Source organism: Macrotis lagotis, chromosome 3 (genome assembly GCF_037893015.1).
Source record: "Macrotis lagotis isolate mMagLag1 chromosome 3, bilby.v1.9.chrom.fasta, whole genome shotgun sequence".
NCBI lineage: Eukaryota > Metazoa > Chordata > Mammalia > Peramelemorphia > Peramelidae > Macrotis > Macrotis lagotis.
The window spans coordinates 213935709-213962069 of record NC_133660.1 but is presented as its reverse complement, the minus strand read 5'-3'; the positions used below and the strand labels follow the sequence as shown (position 1 = coordinate 213962069).

Sequence of the window (26361 nt, the reverse complement as noted above, 5' to 3'; positions counted from 1 at the left end):
TCTCTGATTATAAATGTTACTGAGTTCCTATTACTAACTAATGAGGTGTGTGTGTGTGTGTGTGCGTGTGCGCTTTAGGCATGCTAGAGAAAATTCAAACATACTCTTCACTGATGAGCACACTAATAATGCTTACTTAGTTCACTGAACAGTGAAATAACTGTGTGGACAAGGAGGAACCAATGGGTGCCATCTGATACCAACTGTTCACTTTAAGGCACTTGTGGTCCTTATTATGCCACCCTCTGGTGAGTGATGTCCAGTGTGATGAGGGGCTGTCCAATAAGTGTAACTTAAGTGAGCATTGGGTAAAGCAGGAAAGTTCACTCACCTTCAGGCCCACATTTGACTTGATACCAAAGTGCCTATTCTCATAACTTTCCCACAGAAACACAGACACATGCACACAGACTCCCATACGTGCACACAGACACACATGGACACACACATGGACAGACACACAGAGATGCGCAGACATACACACAGGCAAACATATACACACACACACATCTCTTCTAATGTTACACAGGCAAATACACACACAAACACACAGACACAAACACTCTCTTCTAATATGAAAGTTCAACAGAGAGTCAAAAGAACCCTTTACATCTGAGCAAATGCTCTAGGAGCCAGCAGGTGGCTCCCACACATTGCTGGTAGCCTTTCTCCTGGGCCCGGCTGCCTTAGCTAATTGGGGTCATTTATTGTAAGGAACAGAGTAGAAGATTTGAAAAACCCAAATTTTTCCTTTGTGACTTACTAGCTCTGTGGTTCTGGGGAAATTACTGCTACTCAGTTGTTCCCTTGCTTATAAAAAAAACAACAACTAATATCTGCACCTACAGACCTTAGAGGCGTGCTTTGCAAAAAAGCACTCTTTGAATTGTAAGTTTTTAATAGAAATGTGGATTTTTAGTGTTAACTTTTCTGAATATTTGTATGGAGATTGTGACCAGCAGGACTGCGTCACTCAAAGGATACTGATCACATGTCCATCGGTGATCTTATCCTTCTTTCTTTATGGAAAAAAGTGTTCTGCTCCGTGTTCCCTGCCTGGGAGCTTTCAAGGGACAAGGTACCTTTGAATCTGAGACTTTTCTCTCCTGACTGGAAGGCTGCCTCCTCAAGCCAGTCACAACTCAATGGGGTCCAATGTATTATGACCAATTGCTCTTCATGAAGCTAAGTGAAAAAAGGGGCGATTTACAATGCTGCCCTATTCCAAATAGCAGTAAGGTAAGCTTGATGTCTTTGATAAGTATTATATTGCAAAGCTTAGCTAGGATCAACTAGAAAGCATGGTGGATAGAATGCCAGGTCTAGAGTTAGACCCATTTTTGTTCTGAGTTCAAATCTGACCTCAGATATTAGCTAGCTGTGTGACACTGGGCAAGTCACTTAACTCCATTTGCCTCAGTTTCCTCATCTGTAAAATAAGCCAGAGAAGGAAATGGCAAACCACTCCAGTATATTTGCCAAGAAAAACCCAAATGGGGTCATGAAGTTGGAAACGACTGAAAAAAACAAATGAACAACAATTCCAAGGGTAGCTAAGGCATGCAGATGTCTAACAAGTCAGGAGACCTGCATTCTAGCCCAGCTCTGAGTAGCACAGAAGTACAGATGTTTGCACCTCTCTGTGTCTCAGTTACTCTTCAGGAAAATGAGGGAAGTGAATTAGATCATCTCTATTGTTCCCTCCAGCTCTACTATTCTCTGCTCCTATGTGAAGCTGTGAGATGTGTCCCTGTGGACAAAATAGATTATGGAACTTTGCTTGTTTCTGTGGAGTCTCTCGGAAGAGGGTCTTTATGTTGTCAAAGAAATTTAAAAGTCTGTGATGAGTTTGGACTCACAGATTATTTGATTTTAAGAAATTATTGATGTTTTTTGTTTTTTACATCACCATATTATCCTATGTCTTCTTTGCCTTCCCCAAGAATCATACTATAATGCAAACAGTATCTTTTTTTGGAATAGGGGAAAAAACTCATCGATAACATGCAGAAAGTCTGAAAACTCATGCAATGTGTAATAAAGGGGTAGGTTGAAGGTGTCTTCTGATACCTTTTCATTTGGAGCTCCTAGATAATTTGAGGCACAGTGAAGTTGAAACCATACCTTTATTCACAAATATAGATGATTCCATGTGAGGGGCCCCCAATTATAACCATAGACATTAGAATTGAGTAAGAAAAATAGATCATGCTGTGGTTACTTTTTTCATCACAGTGATCCAACACTACTTTAAGGATGTAGAATTTTGTATGAATTTAGTTCATGCAATTTGAAAGTTGCTCTAAAAGTCTTTGCTTTGCAATCAACCTAGTAATCAACTTTCATAAATTTAATTCTTGGATGACACCCGTATCCTTTTCCAGTTTGACATCAGACCTGGCAGAGTTTGAGCTTCATTGATACAGCCTCTAAAAAAATTTACTATGAGGAGATATTAAAAATGGAATTTCCTGGAAGTTATTAATAACAGATTATCAGAAAACCATGTTTATGGAGCACTTTAATAAGTTAGTGGCTTATATTTAAATAGTACTTTAAGGTTTATGAAACTCTTTCCCAAGAAGATCATCACAAGAATGCATGAGTTATTAGCCTCATTTTACAGATGAGGAAACAGAATCTTAGAGAGAAAGGAGCCATTTGAAAGGAGCATTGCCTCTGGAGTTAGAAGACCAGTGTTCTAACTTCACTGGGTGATCTTGGACAAACCCTCAATTTTTCCATGTATCTCTTTATTGTAAAATAAGGGTTTCAGAAAGGCTCTGAAGTGCTTTCTGTCTCTCCTCCTAAGATTCTCTGTCTATCTCAAAGTCACACAAGCTAGAATTGCCAAAAATGAGAAAAGACAGTATATTACTATGTCCTTTCAAGTCGATTTTCAGGTCATTTTAACAGGGATCAGCCTCTGACTCTGAGGGACCTGCTTTATCATTAAGACAGCTCCAATGCATGCAGCCTACCCAGAGCAGGACTTCTAAGCAAAGAAACCAGCCCTTCCATTTGGCATCACCTTATAATCTAGTTAACCCTAGTCTAGCTCAGAGCTTGGTCCTAAATGGCAGGAAAGACCTTAGAGACCCCAGCCTCCCAAACCATTCCAATCAGCTTGTCTTTGGTGAGACTTTTCCTCCAGGAAGTGAGAACAGGTGTAGCACACAATAGCTTGACATCCGAGCCTTAATAGAAGGATTATTAACTATGTGGGTTTAAAATGATTTTAATCATCTTGCTCCAATCACCTTTTTGACAGATCTGAGGAATTAGCTTTGTGTGAAATCAACTGGTCCCCATTAAGCTTGCAACATTTCCTTTAAAAAAAAACATCACTCCATTCATCCCACACCCTGGGTGTGGGAGGAGAGGTTAGGTTGTTTTTGGAATGATGACAGAAACCATCACTTCCCACAGAAACAGAACAGAATGGAAGATGAAATGCCAAGCATAGTACTTGCTACTTTTTGATTATGTCCTCAAAAAAAAGAAATGAAATAAGTACTTTAGTCTGACTTTTATTGAAAATTTCACTCATAGCATTGTTGGAATATAGCACGGGAAGGAACTTTAAAGATATGCCCATAGAGTCATAGCTGAAAAGCCAGAAGGGATCTGAGAGTCCATCTAATCCAAACTTTCCATTCTCACAAAGTTGAGGGACTTGCCCAAGATCACAGGGGTAAAAAGCTTTATAGGGGATCAAATAGTCCAACTGTCTTATTTTAGAGATATCTCCCAATGAGCCTTTGAGCAGGACTTAACCCTAAGTCACCAGATTCCATATCAATACTATAACATTGTTAAACTCATATCAATTCCAAATAAACTGAAACTCAAGTAAGTGGCATTTTATTTTGTCCAGGCCACATCCTTACAGGATTAGCATCAAGACATTGAGCTGATGTAACCCCTTTAAGTGACAGAATGGGAAGGGCTTGCTATGTTGTTCCTATTCAAAGAACATAATGGATGACCCACAGCTTCCACAGCCCACTTACCATCTCTGGTATTTTCAGTCCTTTTCTCAACTTTGGTTCTCTATATCTTTACCTGTTCTATTCTTATCTGTTTACTTCACTATCCTAACCTCAAATTGACCCTGAATCTTGATACTCATTGAGTCCCTGGCATGGTTCCTCTACTTCTGATTTTCCTGGACACACTGTTATAATAATGATTTTTAATTCCATCTCTATCTTGTTCTGACTTTCAACTCTTTCCTCACAGGAGGAACATCAGACCCCCTACTCTCCAATGATATGGCCATAATTCTAGTCCATCATTGCATTGTCCCTTGACTGTAATACTGTAGTTGTAGTTTTCTATTTGATCCTCCTACCTCAAGTCTCCTTTCTCTAATCCATCTTCCACAAAGCTACCAAATTAATATTCCCAAAGCACAGGCCTGACCATGTCTTGCTCCAGAAGCTTTAGTGACTCCCCATTGCTCCGAGACAAAACACAAATTCTTCCGGGTGCCATTTAAAGCCCTTCACTGGTTTTGTTACAACCTGTCTTGGGCCAATTTCACATTATTCCATTTAATGCGATTCTATGTGCTATTCCTCATATCTGCTATTCTATATCCCACCTCCATAATTCATCTCTGCATTATCCAATCCTTAACTTCATTCAGGACTCAGCTTAAGTGTCACAGATTAAATGAGGTCTTTCCTTAACCTTGCCAATTATTGGTTATTAGTCTTTCCCCAAAATCAGTTTTTGTTTCCTTTGTATAAGCTTTATATCTATTTATCTGTCTGTATTATTCCCCCCCACTCACCCCCAGAAAATTTAAACATCTTAGAAGCAGGAACTATTTACATTTTTCTCTGTGTATTTCCAAAACTAAACCAGTACCTGCAATATAATAGTTGTTTAATAAATACTCATTGAATTAAGGAAATTAATAGTTTATAGTTTTAATATGTCTCTTATTCTTTGGTAGAACCTTATGCAGTGGTTAGAAATAGAACTGCCTATGTGACTACCTCATCTATTCACTATGGTCTCATGGGTTGCTGTCATTCCCTTCCAACTCATTGATTTTTCTTTTATACCATTTGAAGTCAGTCTCAGTCAACTAGCCTTTTTTAAAGTTTTTTTCCCCAATTGATACTTTATTTTATTTTTCCAATTACATGTTATGAAAGTTTGTTACGTTCATCCTCATGCATATGCATATTTATAAGTTACAAAATTCCCTTCCACCCTCCTTTCCCACCCCCTTCCTTCATTGGCAAACAATCTGGTGAATATTGAACATATACATGTATTTAACATGATTACAGATTAGTCATTTTCTGTATGAGGAATTAGGACTAAGGGAAAAGAAAGAAGATCATGAGAAAAAAGAAAAACTAAAGAGAAATTTTTAAAAAGTGAATGTAGTGTTCATTCAAATTCTGTAGGTTTTTTTGGTTTGGTTTGGTTTGGTTTTTCTTCCTCTGGATGAAGTATTGTCCATAATAGGTCTTCTATTGTTGTCTCAAATCTCTGAACTGTTGAGAAGAGCTGTATGTACCAAGTCAATCAATCCTTTTCAAAGAGGAAGAATGAGCCCCAAATGAGAATTGTATTCCCCTATTAAAATTCAAGCATCATAACCTTTTGATTAGATAAAAGCAATAGAAAATTTATTTTAAAATAATGCTTAGAAGTCACAGACTATGTGGAAATTATCATTCATCACTAAGAGAGATGACCTGTTACTGCTATGTGCACCTCAAATGTGATATACATACCATGTCATGATAAATACCAAAGTCATACTCCAGTGATATATAATGGCATAGATATGATTATATAATCTTAATATTATTATAAGTATAATTTTGGTGTTATCAGAAACAATCTCATTCTCATCTCTGGCTTTTGCCTTGATTAAGCCACATCTGAAGTATTGTATTGATTAGGCCACATCTGCAGTAGGCCAGTATTGGCATATTATCTTCATTTCTGAATGCCACATTTTATGATGGGGCATCGGTAGGTCAAATTCTTATACTTCATAGAAACAACCATGGATTCTTTTAGTCTACAACAGCCTCCCTCCAGCAGATTCTGCTGTGTTAGAAAGACTTTCAGTATGGTTCCATCTGTCATGGATTTTCATTCATTTATAGCTCTTCTCATTATTTCCTCCCTTCCAGCAAACATTTAGTAGCTTTCTACTGTATTTATTTAATAATGTGTAATATAAGCAGCTTTTGGTGTTTCATTCCCTTATGAGAATGAGAATTCCATTAGACCCGGAATTTATATAAAATTTATTCCCCAATATGAGGTTCTATATCCAGTATTGCTCAATAAACATTAAATTGTTGACACTGAACAGTCAGTGTGCTATGATAGGAGTGTGTGATCTAAAAGTAGGAAAGGTCTAGGGGCAAATTCTAGCTTTGAAGCTTACAAACTGTGTAACTACTCACACAGGATCATAGTGGGCCCCAAGTAATAGGCCAAATTTCCTTGTCCTGCTAAGCCAGATTAAAATGTAATTGGGAAATGTCTAACAAAATAAATAAAAATATAATACCATCTAGTTAATTTGCATTTTTCTAAGTCATTTTGCAGGAATCCGTTTAAATTTTTAGCTTTTGAAACCACTGATCTAGTCCAACCTTCTATTTTATAGATAAAGAAACCAAGGCTTATACAGGCCTCCTGATTCCAAATCCATTGCTATTTCCATTGTACCAACGTGCCGACTCCCATCTCACCTCTTAGAGCCCTAATTTTCTCCTTTGTAAAACGAGCATGATGCTTATATTACCTTGCCTTGCATAGTTATTGTGAAGTGCTAGAGAAATGTTGTCCTTGTTACAAAAGCATGGGTAAATTAGGCTAATTTGGTCCCTTGCCACCTGAAACCTCAACTCACAGTAGAAAGTGAAAACTCCCTTTAACTATCCATTCATTTTCAGACATCACTGGCACACTGCTCAAGAACTTCCAGGCCCCCCACAAGGAGTTAATCCAGGCCCATTGCAGGGGCTGCTTAGCAAATCAATATGCACTTGCTCTGATTAGCCCAAGACTGATGTTTGGGAACTCCAGGGAACAGGGACTAATGCTATCAGACAGAACTGATCTCATTTGCAGAAGGGCACATTAATCATTGTGTGCTTGGACAAGAGAAAGGTGCAAGATGCACTCAGCAAAGCCTTTCTACAGGTTTAATCAACTCTGTCAGTCCAACACAGAGAGCCACCAAAGCCCAGCTAGATACATACAGAGAGGAAAAAGATAACTTTGTTTTTATACCTGTACAATATAATCAGAATTAAAAGCCAAGTGATTTCTATCTTTCCATCCAAATTCCAGAATTTCATAATCTCAGAATTAGAAGCTACTTCAAAAACCTTCTAATCCAACCCATCCTTGAACACAAACCTTCTCCAGCGTCTCCTTATCTCAACCATGTTGGAAATGCAGACATCCCTCATAGTCTGGGATAACTACTGACTGGCACCGGAGGTTTAATTGCTATATTTCCATCCTGGACTGCTTTGCTTCTCCTTAGGTGGCTTGGTGGCACCCCCCCAAAAAATACCATGGACTCACTATATTGGTACTGGGCTTAGATTGGCTTTAGCTCTACTGTAGCTTAGGAACCCCAAATGTGTGGCCTCTTGAAAATTAAAGGCTTGAATAGCCATTCTAGAATCTTTATAAGGAATTTTGACAAAACAAGAAAAATAATGCTTGAATTTTTCTCAAAAGAAACTAACTTCAAAAATAGAGATTTGAATAGCAAAAAAAAAAGAATTCTCAGGTATGAAGAACAAAATTTTAGTTAATTCTGAGTCTTAAGGCTGAATTCATAAGATTTGGTTCTAGAAGTGACATTAGTGATCGCCCAGTATAACAGCTTCATTTTTCTGGAGGATCAAACTCCTTCAGAGACTGAAAGTGTTGCTATTATTGTTCAGTTATTTCAGTTGTGTCTAACTTCTCATGATCCATTTGGGATTTTCTTGGCAAAGATATTGGAGTGATTTGCCACTTCCTTCTCCAATTCACTTACCATTGTTAAGGCCTCTCTTCTCATAGGCATCCAAGAGGTCAGAGAATTAATTTTTTAGGCCCTATTCTGTCAACTCTCTAGGGGGAGACAATCTATGTCAGTACAGGGAGGGTCTGTTCTTATGAAATCATGGATCTCCCAAAGGATCAAAGTAAGCCACCAGGCAGTCAATAAAGGTAAGAGAGGTAACCAGAGCAAAGTAAAAAAGACCACTAGACTAGAATCAGTAATTTGAGCAAACCCCTTAATATCTGAGCTTTACTTTCAATGTCTGCATAGTCTAGATGACCTCTAAAGCCTGATACCGTATTATCTAATGTCCATTCTGGTTCTATGTTCTGTGCTCCAAGGAACCTTCCAAGCATACCCTTCTATGGATTTCTTTTTTGCATTCATATTTATTTTAAAATACAATTTTATTGATATCATTTCTTTATATCATAGATATTTCTCCCCTCCCTTTCTCTCTCAGATAACAATTCCTTATGACAAAGGATGAAATGGAAGGGAAGAAAACAGTTTAGCAAGACTAATCACTAATCACCTCTTTGAAAAAAAACCTGGCATTTGCAGTGTTCTGCATTCACGCTGGGAACAACTAGATGGCAGAGTGGATAGCACACTGGGCTTGCATTGGGCAAATCTGGCTTCAGACACTTACTGTCTGTGTGATCCCAGGCAAGTCACTTAACCCCTGCTTGCCTCAGTTCCTCATCTGTAGAATAAAGACTCACTAGAGGAGGAAATGGCAAATCACTTCAGTGTCTTTGCCAGCAAAACCCCATGAACAAAAGTCCCTAAGGTCACCTGGAGTCAGAACAACAACAAAAACCCACAAACCTTCACCTGGGAAAGGAAGGTGTTAGAAGTAACTTTTCCTAATCCTACTTCTTTGAAGAGGTTGAAAGTCAACTGGAGCGGATCATTGAATATATACAGGATGGCCCAAAAGTCTTAATGTGGTTTTAAGCTATTAGTTGTTTAAACTAATAGCTTAAAAGCCACAAAACTGATGACTTTAAACCACACTAAGACTTTTAGGACACAACCGTATGTATTGCTAATTAATAGTTGCATTTATTTTAAGCTCCTTTAGTATAGGAACCATTTCTTGCTCTATTTTCCTGCTTGATACCTAGTGGGCACATGGTAAACTTCTTGTATGAATGAATGAATGAATTCTGAAAACTGTGACAAGAATGTCAATTAAGAAAGTCTTATAAATAAAAGTGTTGTTTCTTGAGGGCTTAGGACACTGGTGCATTCACAAATTGGACAAACTTTATAAAAGGAAGATGGTGATGGCTTAGGGATCCCCAGATGTAGTTAGGGGTAGGTTTAATCTGCATTCTGACCAGTTTGAAAATGAGAGACCAAGAAGGGCATCATTTAGATTTACAAGCTAGTATTTCACAGACTCATATTTTCAGAGATAGAAGGCACTTTTTCCCACCATCTAGTCCAGTCTGAAATAGGGGAGAAAATCTCCACAGTGACACTATAAATTGTATATAAAGAGGGATTGGATCTCTGATGCTATAGAAAATGAATAGAATTTATCTAACCCCAAATTCTTAACATGGGATCTGTGAATCCTTTAAAAATATTTTGATGATTGTATTTCAATATATTGGTTTCCTTTGTAACATCCTATATATTTTATTTTATGTTGATAAAAAAATTAGTCTCAGAAGGGATCTGTAGGCTGCACCAGACTTCCAAAGGGGTCCATAACTCATCAAAAGATGAAGAACCTTCTTTACAGTATTCTAGTCAGAGTTGTCTAGAAGACCAAGAAGTTCAGTGCTTATCCCAGGGTTGCACAAACAGCCTGTGTCTGAAGAGGAATTAACCTATCTTTTCTTAACTTGAAGAACAGCTCTCTAATGGTAGCATCACTCTGCCTCCCTCTCATTTATATATATATTTATAATTACACTAATTGCTAGGAAAGTCACTTGAAGATACTCATTATGTCTATGAGGCAGCTAGGTGTACAGTAGATAGAGCACTGGGCTTGTAATCGGGAAGACTTCATCTTCCTAAGTTCAAATCTGACCTCAGACACTTACTAGCTGTGTGACCCTTGGCAAGTCATATAACCCTGTTTGCCTCAGTTTCTTCATCTGTAAAATGAATTGGAGAAGGAAAGAACAAACCAGATAGTCTTTGCCAAGAAAACCCCAAAGCAGGTCACAAAAGAGTTAGACACAACTGAAATGACTCAACCAAGCCAAGCAAAAGATGTTTCTGGGCTGGTTAAAGGGAAGCTGGGTTTTAAACATGTAGTAAGTACAGATAAAGAAGGACTCCCACCTCATTGGGCCAGGGAAGCATGCTCATGTTGACAGAACCAAACCTAGGACAACCTAGAGCACGTGTGATCAAGACAGTGGCCAATCCCCCCAACTCAACTGTCTTATTTCTCTACAGTGTCATCATGACCGGTGCCTACAATAATTTCTTCAGAATGTTTGACCGGAACACCAAGCGTGATGTCACCCTGGAGGCCTCCAGGGAAAGCAGCAAGCCCAGGGCCATCCTCAAGCCCCGCCGCGTCTGCGTGGGTGGCAAACGCCGGAAGGACGACATCAGTGTGGACAGCTTGGACTTTACCAAGAAGATACTTCACACGGCCTGGCATCCCGCCGAGAACATCATTGCCATCGCAGCGACAAACAATCTTTACATATTCCAGGATAAAGTGAACTCAGAGATGCACTAGGTTTATCAATAATCCTCTGTATTTATCAACCAGCCTTTTGCAGATTGTACAAGATGACCATCAGAGAGAGAAACAGAGCAAAAGAAAAGTGGTCATGGTGGTGGAGTTTGTCCTTCTTTGTCCCAACCGCCCACTGCCACCTCACCCTCCCAAACCCCTAGAATTCCCCAAAATGGTAATGGTGATGATGATGATGATGGCCATTTAATAAAGCAGAAACCCAGAAATCACTGTGGCTAAAGGGCAAAAGGCACTCCAGCAAGGTGATAGGCTTGTCAGTTTTTTTAACTATTAGGGTCCATTATACACTCTCTTCCTAGGTCTTTAGTGTTTACCACATTATTAGAGCTTTTTTACATCCCCAAGTTAAGTTCCACCTCATGCTTCCCTCCAGACATAGCATGAGCTGATGGAGAGACATTATTCCATCACCGTGGCTCCAGAGACAGCGGTGAACCTGAGACCAGTTCCTATGGTTAGCCTAGAAAGAAGCCAGTTTCAACCCCTGGCCTTGCTGTGTACTCACTATGTGACTTTGGGCAAGTCACTTCCCTTTTGGTGGGGCCTCAGTTTCTTCCTTTGTAAAACGGGAGGAAATTTGACTGAGCCAAAGGTCCTTTGCAGGTCTAATTGTTTCAGGACTAAACATTCATTCTTTTTCTCCCACCTACTTCCCTCACATCAGAAAACAACTCCACAAACATGCTTGCCAACTTCAGTTTTACTTTTCCCCCTTAAATAATCCAAGTTTATTTCAGTTTCTGAAGGGGAAAAAATGGTGTCTCATGTGACTTCTAGCATCCCTGACTTTTTCCATCTCTAGAGGGCATTTCTATGCATCCTGGAAGAGACAGAAGCAAATTCAATTTGGCTTGTGTCCTTTAGATCTCAGAAGGTAAGAAGAGGCCTGTTAAAAGCATTGTCTTCTGTGATGGTACAAGGAAGAGTGGAAAGAACCCTGGATTGGAAGGGAGATGACCTGAGTGAGATCCTACCTCCACTGCATGTCATCTTGGGAAAGTCATTCCATTTCCCTGAGCCTTAGTTTCCTCAATGTACAAAATGATGCAGTTAGACATGATGATCTCTAGGGTCTCTTCCTTCTCTCCAAATGGGATCAGAGGACTTTAGGACTGGAAGGGTTCTTAAGGATCATCAAGTTTCCATTTTCCAGATGAAAAATATGAGGCCCAAGGAAGGAAAAAACTTGCTCAGTGAGGCCACACATAGTAGATGATCAGTGGCAGAGCTGGCAATCTCACTCAGGGCCTCTGTCTCTGAAGCCAGGGCTCCATCATTACCCCCACACCATGCTGCCTATGATCCCAAGTTTGCTCCACCATGTTTAAGAGTTAGGAGCTTCTTTCACCCTCTGCATGTTCAGGTCATTACCCAAAGGTTCAATGAGTCTTTGGATGATTGAGCTGCCTCTAAAAGTTTAAAAAAAAAAAGAAGCCCATTTCAAATCTATTTGGGTGGGGAGGGGAGGAGAATCATTAACACAACTAGGCCAAGCAAACAAATGGCAGATTTATTCTTCTTGAAGGGTATTTTGCTGCACAGATGGAGTTGAGAGCTCTAACTCTCCCAAAGTCAGCAAACACATTTGCAAACTGTGCTTGAGACAGATCACTGATTTCATGAGCCCATCTGTGTCTTAAAGCAACATTCAACCGTCCCTTGAGAAAGTCCACATTCACCGTTCCCCCTCAGCAAACAGAAAGTGAAGTGATCCTGCAGCATTTTGTATTTTGGTTTAGAAAGCAGAGAAACATGACCACAGCTTACATAGATTACCAACAGGATACAACTTTTTTTATAACGATGTCTTGACATGACCCAGGAAATATTGTCCAACTGAAGTTTTCTCGACCAATAACTATTTTTGTGTATTTAAAAGCACAAACGCATGTGCACCCACTTCCAGCCATACTATACAGAAATGTGTACGTTACTTTTTTTTTAAAAAATCAAGGGGAATGAGGAATGTTTGTTTATAAATCACTGTATACTCTAAATGACTTGGACAGTATTATATGTACATATTTATTCTAATTAAATTTAACAATCAGAGGGTTGGTTCAGGGTTGGTTTTGGTTTTGATTTCCTTGTAAAAAGTTTTAAGAATGTGGTAAATTGTATAGAAATCTTGTTAGATCTAAACTAAAGCTTTGAGGGCCTCACACAATTATTTGGACATTTTTCCATATACCCATTTCCCTTTTTGACTCAAATGGCTAACAGCTCTTACTTGTATTTACTAAAAATACTGTCAAACCATATACTTAACTTTCAACATCTTCAAAGTATGAGACTATAGGTAAGGTATTATAAAGCAGGTCTTAACATAACAGTTATCATTTGGATTTCTTGTACCTTAATTCTGTTTTTAAAATTTAGGTACACAAAAAGCTCTTCTTTGAAGGAAATTGTGTCTCTGGAACTCTGGGAAATTCCTGATTTCCAGACAGAAGCATGCTCTCATCATGACTCAAGTGCAGAAAGTGTTATAGGAGGGAAAAGAACTAGAGAAAAAAATTAAGGACCAGTATGTTATTCATAAACTTTGCATTCTTACTGTGATTCAATTTTCTGGTCTTCTTGAATGTATGAGAGGTAACATTGTCATTGTGAAGGTTTTTTTGTTTATTTTCTGGTTGTTTTTCCTTTTCCATTTTGTTTTTTAACAACAACTTTATTTGGGGATTAAGCTTTCGGTGGTGTAGAGTAAATGGTGGTAAAGTTGGTCAAGCTGATTGTTTTGAAAGCTGTAGTTCATGGCTGCATTCTTTCTTTGTGTTTCACAAACTAGCTAACTGTTGTTGGATAAAAATATAAATATGTTAATACCAGCTTTTTCCAATAAAAGGACAACAAAAATGACAGACACAAAAGACTCTAGAGTGTTCTTTCTGTCTACAGACTGTATGGAAAGAGCTAAGGATTAAATTCAATTTCATTCATTCTCCTCAATGTGGGATATTGGGGATACAGAGGGAAAAAAATAGAAACTGTCTCAGAAAGCTTATATTCTTTGAGTTTTATCTGACTTATCCTGGCAATCCCAATTAATGAATACTACTGTCTGGAGGGGTTTCCCATGATGAGGAAGCATTGCCTAAGAGATTGGAAAACAAGACCCCTGTTTATTGGGCCAAGCCTTAATGTTCCAGGAGGTCAGCGTTACCACAGTATCTGACTGGCAACTGAGTCCTGATACAGACAACTGGGCTTCCTTTCTGAGAAAGCCTTCACTCAACCCAAAAGAGAAGGGAGCCCAGGCTTCTGGGCTAGTTGATACTCTAATTAGGAGGGAGAGCAAGAATGCCTGGGCAAACCTCTGGCAGAGCAGGATGTTTCTGGGCAATCTGGCTACCTAGATGACTTCATATATCTCCTTGGGTTTGTGGGGTGTGGGTATACGTGCACACATCTGAAAATAATCTCATAAAATAAACTATACCACATTCCATTGGAAATCTGTACAAGCAATGGACCGTACAACCACCATACAGCAAAGGGCTTGGCCAGTAATCTCCCTGGACCACAAAGTCGCTGATGATAGGATCTTTTATGAGATTTTCCAAAACCTTGCCTATTCTGAACCCCCAGAGAAGAGATTAAGGAGCCCTGAGAGCAAAGTCCAAGGAACACTGCCAGCCAGAATCCTGGCACGGTGCTGGCTAGTATCTTCCTGGATCTTCCTGGAGGCCAAGGTTGGGGGAGATGAAATGTTTAGACAAGGTCTCTCCTTTTATGGAATTCACAGGCAGGGAGTGGGGTGGACACAGGATTAGACGCAAGACAAATATAATGATATTACATAAAAGTTCCTCAGCAAGACGAAAAGGAAAGAAGTGTGAAGTCTCTGTTGGAAAGATTACTAAACTGAGGTTCAAAGGAGGTTTTAGGAAGAGGTAGCATAAAGCTGAACTGTGAAGAATGGGTAGGAATTAGTAGCAAACTCTGAAGAAGGGGAAGGACATTTCTGACAGGATGGTGGAAACAAAAGTACCAGGGGGGAGAGAGAGAAAGAGAAATTATATAATATCTATTTGCCTTGGATCTAATCCTCCTGAGACAATTCTACTCCCTGCTAACTTGTCAGAGAGAGAGGGAGAGGGGGAGAAAGGGGTGAGAGGGAGAGAGAGAACAAAATAAAGGCCTATTCTGTGGACAGAATAATCTTTCAAGGCTTTGCCCTAATTTGTTACACTTCGTGAGCTGAAAGCACCTGTGAGTTTAGAGTTAAAAGACACCTAATTTCTCTGATGGTTGCCATTGTGGAAGAAAATCATCCAGAATGGGAGGCAGCTGTGTTAATGGTGACCATCCTGGAAGTCTTCTAGTAATCCTAACCCTAACTCCGTATTGTCAGTAACTAAACATTTGGAAGGTCATTTTGACCTTGTTGCTCTTAATTGGCTTCATGTTGTTCCACCTGTATGCACTTTACCTCCTGTTCTAGATGAATAATGATGATAATAAAAATTGCTCCCATATGTGCAAGGATTTATGGCTACCAAATATTTTCTAGCTTAGTTGGAAAAGTACAGGGGGGCTTGGATCAAATGCCTGCTCTGACATGTACCAGCCTTGATTCCTTGGGTGAGTCACTTTTCTTCTCGAGACCTCTTTTTTCTTTAATTGTAAAATGAGAGGGTCTCTAAGACTTCTTCCTTTTCCAAATACTCAAGAGTGTGGTGATTTAAAACAAAGATTGGAGAGATAGAATTTTTGAATAATCATTTTAAATGTGCCAGCAGGTTTACTAATAAAGGGATGGGCATTTGGCCATCTCTGTTAGATCAAGGGTAATCATGGCAGTGAGTTCACATTTTATAAACCCTTCAAAGGGTAGGTGAGAATCAACCCTGAACGTTATATAAGATAATATTACAATGAGAGACAGAGAGACTATAATTATAGCGAGACCACCAGCCTTGAGCAATTCAGACAAAAGGCTCCTCCCAAGCTTGATGGAATGAAGTTCACCTTAGATTAGAAATTCCTTGTAAGGTTGTGTGGATTTGGATAGAGAAGTTTATCCCAACCTTCAGAGACTGGAGCCTTGAAAACAGAAAAAGGGGACACTCTGGAGCCCCCCAAATCAAAAGTAAACTTAATAAATGCTTGCCTTGCATATAGTCTAATGGTGAGAGCAATAACTAAGACAAGTAAATATTTTAAGCATAGTTCAATTTACAACTTGTTCTACATTATCATGAGATTGTCCGGCCCTAGACCCCACTTTAGGATTCATACATATGGTAAAAAATACTGTTTGCAAATAACTTTGCTCTGATTCCCTAACTGGTTCTTGATCCAGTCAAGATTAGAAGAAAAGCAGAACACTGTGTGTGTGTGTTGGGGGGGCCCATTTTTATACCAAGATTCCTTTAAAAGACAATCATGGTCCAACAACGATCATGTAAAAATCCACAAAATTAAACACAGAAATCCACAAAAGACTTAATGAATTAAAAATCTAAAATAATCCAGACTGTGGTAGTCCATTGGGCAGACAGCCTATCATAGATATGGACCAATAGTATATGTGTTTTGGACAAACTCCATAGGTGGGCCGTGAGATGGACCCAGAATTGAATGGGAGAGAAGATGGAGTTGACCAGACATCCAACAAGAGTGAAGAATGTAGCTTAAGGAAAACACCTAAAAATAAAACAACCGTAAGCAACTTAAGAACTCTGATACAATTCATGACCATTGAAGGTTACCCACTCATGCATGGGTGATGGCAAGGAACTCTGATACAATTCATGACCATTGAAGGTTACCCACTCATGCATGGGTGATGGCAAGATCGAGAGTGTGATCATCTCCAAGTATAGCTGAAGTGAAGTGGAAGAGTAGGACATGGAAGATGAGTAAGGTGATGAATTGGGGAGTGGAATGTATGAAGGAGGATCCAAATGTGGGTTAGAAGTTCTTAAAAATGAAGGATTTGAAAGCAAATTCTTTGGCTCCACCAGGAAAAATAGTGCCACAGAGCATCAGAAACCACAAAATAAGCTCTGCTCCTTCTTTTCCCCTAGGGTCTCTCATCTCTTTATGACCAGAAAAAACTAATTTTAAATATCACCTCCATGAAATTTTCCCTGTTCATTTTCCACTGAATTATAAGCTTCAGATGGTCAAGAATTGTCTGTCATGTACAGGTTGCCCATCTTCCATAGCTATACCACACGGGTATTTAATAGTGGTTGAATTGATTACCAAATTCTTAATTCCTTATCAGAAGAATAAAAAGATTTCAAGTTTGCTCACAGATTTGTCTTCAAGGTTAACTTCACCTGTCATTCTAGCTGAAGGAAAAACATTCTTTTAGAAAAAAATATTTTTAAAATTTTTTATCTTGATAATTTCATATGGGTAAAGCTTATTTTCTGTGAAATGAAGAGATCACTATGTTCTATGTAATACTTTTTTGGTACAGTTTCTGATGTTTTAAATTGCACACTAATTATGTGATTGAGAACACACCAGTTAGGACAGAGTGACCTAGAGGAAAAATAGTTGCTTAATGAAAGCAGTCAAGTAGTTTGAAGGAAGTTGTGTCCTTTTCTCTTTCTGGGTCTTCATGTTCCTCATCTGTGAAGTGGGGATAATTGAACTAGACATAAGGGTCTTTCTAGCTCTGCGTTCTCTACTCTCTGTGCTCTGCTTTGCCATGCAACATTCTCTGATTCTATTCTAATCTTTACTGCAACTTCCAGCTGGATCCTTTAATCATGTGTTTTTGGTCAGAAGACAAATGCGATTATTGTGTCAAAATAATATTTATCCAGGCGTATGATGAATCTGCATAGATAATGCACATGAAATCTCATTAACTAGCTTAGCTTCAGAAGACTTTTAGAAATTGTAGGCTGCTCTTAATCTAATACCCCAGTTCTGTGGGCAGGGTCATTTTCAGAAATAATTGAACTTGACATCATTCTCATTCAAAACAACTGAGGCCTGAATGATAGAACTTCTTAAAAAAAATTAAAAGCTCATTTAGATAAGGGAGAAACATAGGAAGATGCTAACAAAAGGCATTTAGCATGTAAAGCATTCAGAGGGACTGGGAGGATTATAAAGCCTCCTTTTCACCCAGAGCTTGTATATTCTATGGCCTCAGAGACTTTGAATATTATTATTAATAATAATAGTAATTCCCAATTCTGTGATTCCTTCTCACATAAACCTGTGGGGCATATGATGTAAGTACTATTATTCAGATTTTTCAGTTGAGAAAACTAGAGGATAGAGATTAAATATCATTCCCTTATGTACCTGGTCCATTACATTAGTTGACTAGGAGGACAAGCAGATGTGAGATGAGTTATCAGAGACAGGTCTCCTAAGGTGTTTTTCTCTGGGTAAGTAACTGGAACTGACTATATAATAAACTTTACCCTTATACTGTAATCCAGACCCAGAGAGGTAGCGTCTGGAGTTAGCTTGAAATGGCCTCAGAATGGATTGTTAAATTGTAAACTTGAGCATGGGGGACCTTGGGAATCCACAAACGCTACAGACTGAGGTTTGGTTTAATGTTTTGTTGATTGTCTAGACTTAAAGCAAGGGATTGAGAGAGTATTTACAATGCAGATTAAACATGAGTGCTTTGTGGATACATTTTTCAGAGAGCCAGTTGAACATTTCATGACCCTCTGAAGGACTTGGTCTTGGGGAAACTCATTTTTGGTTCATTGTAGCTCCAAGATTCAACTTCACTGCATTGTTTTTGGGTTTTTTTTTTAATCATCTTTCCAACCTCCTCTGCCAATTTCATTAGACAAACTCCATTCAGATCCTTCAGACGCTTACTATTGGTGTGATCACAGCTAAGTCTCATTTAATCTTGACCTCAGTTCCAAGCCTATAAAATAGAAATACTTTATATCCTTGACATGTTCAAGGTGTTCTGAATTCTCCGGGTTCAGTGTTTCTGGAAAATATGACACCTCAAAAAGACAAGCTCAGAGGGGCTCCTTCACAACAGATCACACTTGTCCTCCCTGCTTTGAGAAGGTTATGATAAGGAAAACACCAAGTGGTAAGGAAATTGGAGATATTATCATTTCCTCTCTAAGGATTTCACTTACATTTATATCACTTATTTATCTATTGGTGCCAGAATGAATTTGATTTACTAAATATTTATTAATAGTATTAATGGACATATAATACCACTAATTATTAAATAGTACCATGTGACTAATATTTATTATGCATTAATACTAATGTATATAATTATTAATATTGTGGTGATTAATTTATTAACATCATTAATTGATATTTATTTGTAATAAATATTTATTATTTATGTATAAGACACCAAATTTGCCATTGTGGATATAAAGATAAAAAATGGTATCTTTCTTCTTAGGAAGATTATAGTGTATAGGGAGAGGTATCGGGGGAATATAGATATGACATGGACAAAGTTAAGTATCATGAAATAGATTTTACATCTTTAAAAAGCTCATCAATAGATGATCAATAGAACCCTGTGAGATGGGTGCTATTGTTATCCCCGTTTTATGGATAAGTAAACTGAGGCTTAGGGAAATAATGTGACTTTACGCAGAGTCATGTCCAAATGTCTAAGGAAGGCTTCACTCCTAGGACTTTAGATAATATGTTATGTTTCTAGACAACACTAAACAAAGTGTTCTGAGAAAATCTGAAGTAAGAGAAAATATATTTAGTTGAGGGGAGCATAGGAGGTTTCATGAAGAAGGAGTTATATAAGCTGAAAGGAAGGAAAAGAGAGAGGAGAAGTCCATCCCAAGCCTTAGGAAAGGCAAGAGAATATACAGAGCCAAGAGATAGAAGGCAGATCTCCTAAGTTAACTTGTCTAGAGTTGGAAGGGATATTAGGTTTCACTGAGTCCGACTTGCTTATGTTATAGATGAGGGAAACTGATGTCTAGAGAGGTTAGCTATATATGCCTAATAGTTTTGCCCAGAGTATGGTCATAGCTGTGGTCATGAGAAACAGTGTGGTGCCTCTGATGCTTACTACGATATAATTATGAGCAAGTCGCTTAGTTTTTCTGAGCCTCAGTTTCTCCATCTGCATAATGGAAATAAAACCTTATGATCTATATCAGAGTTGTGAAGCTGAAATAACTTTACATATAACAAGTGATTCACATACTTTAAACCACCATATAAATATCAATTTATGATTGGTGTAGCATTTCCTAGAAATGGTTCCCATCTTTGTAATTCTGTTACAGATAAATTTGTTGGCATTCTTCTGGATTAATTTTCCCTCACTGACTGGGCTCTCTGTTATTCAACCAAAGTTGCCTTGGGGTATGGAGGTTTGAGCCTTGGAATAATTTCTCAGACAGGTCAAAATATGGACGTATTCTTCAGGTTTCTCAGCCCCAATACTGTAGTACCTCAAGGGAAATGCCACCTGTCTAATGCTATCTAGGAACAAACAAAAAAAAAAACCCTAAACAAACAAAAACACCAAACAAGACAAGACTGTATCTACCTGAAATGATAGGATAGGTAGGAAAAACTCAGGAAAGCTAACTCCCATGGTAATGTTTGTTCTTAAGGAATAAACCTGATTTCTCCGAGTACTATGTTATAGAAGACTGGAAGAGTTTTGGTGATGATTAATCTTTTTGATAGCTGATACTCTATTTCCTTCAGGCTACATTTTTCCCTCATTAATACAGATAGACTTATCTGCAGTGTGGAGTCTTAGAAAGTTGTCTGGGCATTCAGAGGTTAAGTGACTTGCCAAGTCAGGGGAAGGACTCAAATTCAGTCCCTCTTGGTGAAAACTATATTCCTCTACTACCTGGTGGAAGTTAGGTGCCATAAAGGATGATTCTATAGACCTCAAGTCAAGAAGGACAGTTATCTGTCCTTGGGCAAGACAATCTCTGCCTCAATTTCCACATTTGTGAAAATGGGGTTAATAAGGGTAACAACTTCACAATTCTAAAGATTAAATGGATAATTTTTAGAGTGCTATATAATATGAGCTATGATAGTTAGAAAGGTCCAGATTTCCAGACTCCCAACACCACTGTTTCTACTCCGCCATTCTGTCTTAAGAAAAGTTGAGTTAATAGCATTATTTTGACCAGAAAAGGATCAAATGAAGAGTTTTTAAAGATGTAGTGACTTGAATACATTCAACTTTTTATAATGTTATAATTCAAAAACATTCCAATATGATTGATTCATTAGGGAACATTTTTATCAGCACTCAAATTTCAAGTTGTCTCATGCCTAGCTTCTTATGTAGAAAACATCAATGCTTCCCAATAACCCACAAACCAGAACTCTTCTGATGCCTCCTCCCATAAACAAACCCCAGATCTTTGTCAAGGCAGTGTCAGCAAGTGAGTAGGATTTTTCTTAGCATTGGGAGCTGTGAGAACTCTGCCCACTTTATTTGAGACTTTGCCAGCCTAGCCTATGGGAAAAATGACAAAGGCTGAGCAACCTCAGCCTTGATTTTTATATATTCCTTAATGATTTGATATGCACAAAACTGTGTTATCTTTTAAAATTTAATCCCTACCCTTTTTGAGTGTTGCTGAGAAAGTTCTTGAATGTAATGCTCCTTCCCACCCCAATTTTTCCCCATAAATCTTGTGACTTTTATTATTGTGTGATTTTTACCTTGCAAAGTGACTTTTGGGAATGCCTACAGTTGTACTGATAGCAGAATTGACTATGTTTGGAAGCTGAGGTGGTGACAAAGAGCCTGGGACAGCCTGACTATCGTTGGCTTTTCTGAAGCCAGGCTATACTACTGCTAATTCATGTCATTTTTGAAATAACAAAGAAATGGTGGTGGTGGTGGTGGTGATGGTGATGATGATGTTTGTCCTGTCTTTTTTTTGGGGGGGGTTCAAGGCAATGGGGTTAAGTGGCTTGCCCAAGGCCACACAGCTAGGTAATTATTAAGTGTCTGAGACTGGATTTGAACCCAGGTACTCCTGACTCCAGGCCGGTGCTTTATCCACTGTGCCACCTAGCTGTCTCTTGTCCTGTCTTCTTGAAGAAGACCATGAAATCAGGGAGGTGATGACAAGCAAGCCAATTGAGTGAAGAGGTTCTATGCTAAACCATCTTTACATTCTCTGGAGAGAGTGGTCCAATGACCAGTATGAATCAGGATGATTAGAGATGGCCCTAGATGTGAGGCAATCAGGGTAAGTGACTTGCCCAAGGTCACACAGTAAATATCTAATGTCTGAAGTAAGATTTGAATTCAGGTCCTCCTGACTCTAGGACTTGTGCTTTAACCACTTCACCATCTAGCTACCCAATATTAAAAAAAAAGTATTTCCCCCCAAAAAAGAGTAATTTCAGAAATCTCAACAGGTGGTGACAGATAATTAGAAGTATGTGTAGGACCAAGACAACTATGCACAAGGAATAGCGAAGAGGAATGAATAACTTAAAGGAGATTTAAAGATACTGACAAGTTGTTAAAGGCATTTTGTATATTGAAATTCATTTATTCAAAAGAAAACAGGTGTCAAGAAAGTTTAGTGTTATTGATGTTTAATCTTATTTATAATACATCATTTTAAAGTGTGTACGAGAAATTTACCCAGACTGAATCAAACCACTGCATCATAGAATGCTTATGGATTTTTTAAGCATGCAAAATGGTTGTGGTAGAACAGAGGAAATGTGCTAGGATTAGGGTCAGAGGACCTAAAAACAAATTCTGTCAGCCATTGCTTGATTTTAGGCAAGATTATTCAACCTCTCATTTATCTTGTCTGTAAAATCAGGTAGTCCAACTCTCTCATTTTGCAGGTGAGAAACATCTAAGTCCTGTGATTTGGAGTTGGAAGAGACTTTAAAAGTCATCTGATTCAGTTCTCTCCTTTTACAGTTGAGGCAACTGAGACCCATAGAGGTGAAATTAATTGTCCAAAGTCACACACTTGGTAGAGATGAGATTTTCCAGTTCTCTTATCATGGAGCAAGGGATCCTCCTTGTAACACTTACTTAATGTATCCTAGCTTAACTAGTTCCCTTATTCCCACCTTTATCGTCCCTCTATGGCTCTCCATAATTTCTCATTTCCATCCATACTTTTCTTTCAAAGCCTACAAAACTTTTTTTTCTTTTGTAATTGCATCCCATGGCAGCTGTTTTGAGATCCTTCTATCTTGAAACAGAGGTCATTTATTTGTTTTTTAAAAGCAACTAAAGAGGAAGCCTTCCATTTTTCTGATTGAGAAGAGTATATTTGGCATTCTACCTACACATTCCTTTTAATCATTAATTTTTCTGAGTCGCTGCCCCCTTCCAAGGGAGAAACAGGAAGGTTCTAACCAAAGTGATAAGACTTTCCCATCAGTTATCCAGTAGGAATCATTCTCCCCACAATTCACAGAAGAACAAACTGTTCATTACCAACTAGTGGAGAAGAGGAAGGTGATGATTAAAAGTGGAGGAGGAGGGACAACCAGGTGGCATAGTGGATAAAGCACGAGCCCTGGAGTCAGGAGTACCTGGGTTCAAATCCGGTCTCAGACATTTAATAATTACCTAGCTGTGTGGCCTTGGGCAAGTCACTTAACCCCGTTTGCCTTGCAAAAAAACCTAAAAAAAAGTGGAGGAGGAGAGAAAGGGAAGAGGTGAGAATGAGAGATTTGCTTTGGGGCAAAACTATGGCAGGGATCCGAAGAAGTCTTCAACTCATCACCTTCCTCATTCTCAAATTCTACCCAGACAACACTACTTGCAAACTCCAGGAGCCAATTTGCTTAGGGTGGATGCCAAAGATGTATTTTTGTATTAGAAAAAGTTTTAAAGACCAGAAACTGATACCCAGAGGGTTGAAGGGATCCATTTAAAATTATACTGGGATTAGAACCCAGATCTTCTGATCCTAGGTCCAAATACCTTCAGCATGGCCCAGAGAGAGATAAGAAACAAACAAAAACAAATGGCCTTTGTAGAAGTAGTCTCCCTCCATGGGATTATTCCATCAAGAAAGAATGCTAGGACATCTTTAATGAGCAGAAAACAAATTGGGTGGTTAACCAGCTCCCTGTTTCAAGGAACCTTTGAAGAAGGTTTGTTGATAGATGAGAAGACAATGATCCTTCAGGCTAAATATTTAAATCAAAAGCAAATAGTCTAATTAGTGAAAGGAAAACAAGAGGGAGTTCCTTTGATATAGTGGGAACACCTGCATGCTTCCTCAGCTACTACTTTCAAGCATCTCTGGAAAAGAAAAGAAGGGAAAACCACTGAATCTTTGTTTTCTCTTAATTGCACTTGCTCTAGGTTGGAAGTTATACTTTCTTGCAGGTTAACAAATCTTCTCTGGAAGATTTCCAGGACTGTTTCCTAGCAACCACAGAAACTCTTGGAACCTGGGGGGAGAATGCCAAGCTTCAGTGATTCGTGTCTAACAATGACAGCCCTTCCCTAGGAAGAGAAGTGTCTTTGCCAAGCAGTTTTCTTAGCCGCAATGTCATCTGAATGATAAGGTTTGGCCCAAGTCATGGAGACAACCCTGGCCTCAAAGACAGAAGGAATGAACTGGAGCTCCACTTGGCAGCCCTGCCATTTCAGGGAAGTCACTTCCCTTCTCTCAGACCTGTTTGCCCATCTATAAAATGATGAGGTTGAATGAGATGAAGTCTAGAGACCCTTCTAGAAAGGCATCATAAAACTGTAGATGTACCACTGCTCTTTCAAGAGCTGAGTTTCAGTTCTACTTCTGATACCACTAGGTGACCCTAAGCAAATGCTTAAAATGGGAATAATAATGGCACCTATCTTTTAGAGGTGTAAAGTGGACAATCAAAGTAAAGGGGTGATATATAAATTGTTAGTGTTATTCTACTTTGGAGATTTTTATCTTTTATATTCTAAGATCTTCCTTTTGAAAAGTTGCACCCTCAAAATGTCGTTGGTCCTCTGACTGGAAGAGAGGAGAGAGAGAGAGAGAGAGAGAGAGAGAGAGAGAGAGAGAGAGAGAGAGAGAGAGAGAGAGAGAGAGAAAGCAGAACTCTCTTTACTTTGTTTGTGTGTTCCCAGCCTTGGAGAATAATCTTGAGATTAGAAAGGACAGATCAAATCACAAACAGGACAGTGTGAGCAAGCCAGGAGGAGGGAGCTGGGAATGAGACAACCATCATCCAGTCTGGCTGGAACTTAACTTAGAATTAAATTGTAGTAATACTAATAGCACAAAATTAATATTCTGTTCTATTCCAACCATGATTCCAGAGGACCACTAATGAAGCATGTTATCCAACAGCTGACAGAAAATTGATGGGCTTGATGCAGAATAAGACGTTTTTGGACATGGACAAAATTGGAATTTATTTTGCCAACCTGTATCTATTTATTGCAAGGGTTTCATATTTATTTCTTCTTTTATCCCAAGGGGAAGGGAGGAAGAAATGGGAGGAAGAAAAAAGCAAATGATTGCTAATTAAAAACAATAAAATTAATTTAAAAAAGAAAATGATAGTAATCACAACTTGTATTTGTATAGAGTTTTAAGGTTTAAACGATACTTTAGTGGCATAGTCATGATTAGAACCTCATCACATAAAAACTACTAGTGACATTGATAACTGACCACATTGACACTAATAGGGCCCTTATCTCACTTTTAGAGAATTGGTTTCTAAACTATTTTGATCAGTAAAAGATGTTTGAGCAAAATCTCTCATATATCATTTACTTATTTATAAATTATGTATGTGCTTACTAAGCTCATAATTATAATATAAAACATACAAAGATAAAAATTAAAAACAAGATAAAGATTTAATTCCAACATCATTAAAATGCCAATAGGGAATTTACTGAAGGGGCTGACAGGGTCATATCTGTACTTTAGAAAATTCAATCTGCTAGTGTGTCAAAGAGCAGACTTGAATTTATGGCTTTTTTGGCTTCAAAGACAGCTTTCTATCCTCCAGAGACTCTAGAGGTCTAGAGAAAGGGGGTCTGTATATTTATCTTCCTCAAAAGTTTTAGTTCTTTGTGACCTACTCTTGGTTGCATCCTAAGAGGTTATCTGTCTTGCCAACTCCTACCAAAAACTTTATTGTGAGCCATTGTAAAGGATTTAGAAAAAGATCTATCACTCAATTCAGGCACCATTATTGGAAAGTTGGGGTCTTTTTCACCTCTCACTGGAACTACTTCAGCAGCCTCCAAATAGATCTTTTTCTCAAGTCCTGTTCCTCTCTAATCTGTCCTTTATACATCTGGCAGGCCCTCTCAATTCTCATAGCCTATGAAGTTTAATTGATAAAAATGTGGATTTTTAGGAGTTTGCCCATTGGAGTTCCCTACCCCAAATAAATTTGGGTTCAAATCTTATAAAAACTACATGTGTTCTAATGTCTCTTAGATCAGTCTAGGTTCCAAGATCCCTTCCTGTTCAGATATTCTCTGTTCTAATGTCTCTTAGATCAATCTATGTTCTAAGGTTCCCTCCAGCTCAGATTCTGTGTCCTAAGGTCCTTTCTAGGTCAGATACTGTGTTCTAAGGCCTCTTCTAGCTCAGACATTTTGTGTTTTGAGATCCCTTCCAACTCACATTGT

The 26361-nt window shown here is 38.5% G+C and overlaps 1 protein-coding gene across 5 annotated transcripts in view; it reads left to right on the top strand.

The window, feature by feature from the left end:
* PPP2R2C (protein phosphatase 2 regulatory subunit Bgamma) overlaps positions 1 to 13680 on the top strand; it is a 388395-nt gene extending 374715 nt beyond the window's left edge. For all 5 annotated transcript variants that reach the window (XM_074229817.1, XM_074229816.1, XM_074229818.1 and 2 more), the window contains one exon: positions 10478 to 13680. In XM_074229817.1, the coding sequence (XP_074085918.1) occupies positions 10478 to 10769 (292 nt within the window). In that variant the 3' untranslated portion in view covers positions 10770 to 13680. The remainder of the gene's footprint in view (positions 1 to 10477) is intronic.
* The last annotated feature ends 12681 nt before the right edge of the window (positions 13681 to 26361 follow it).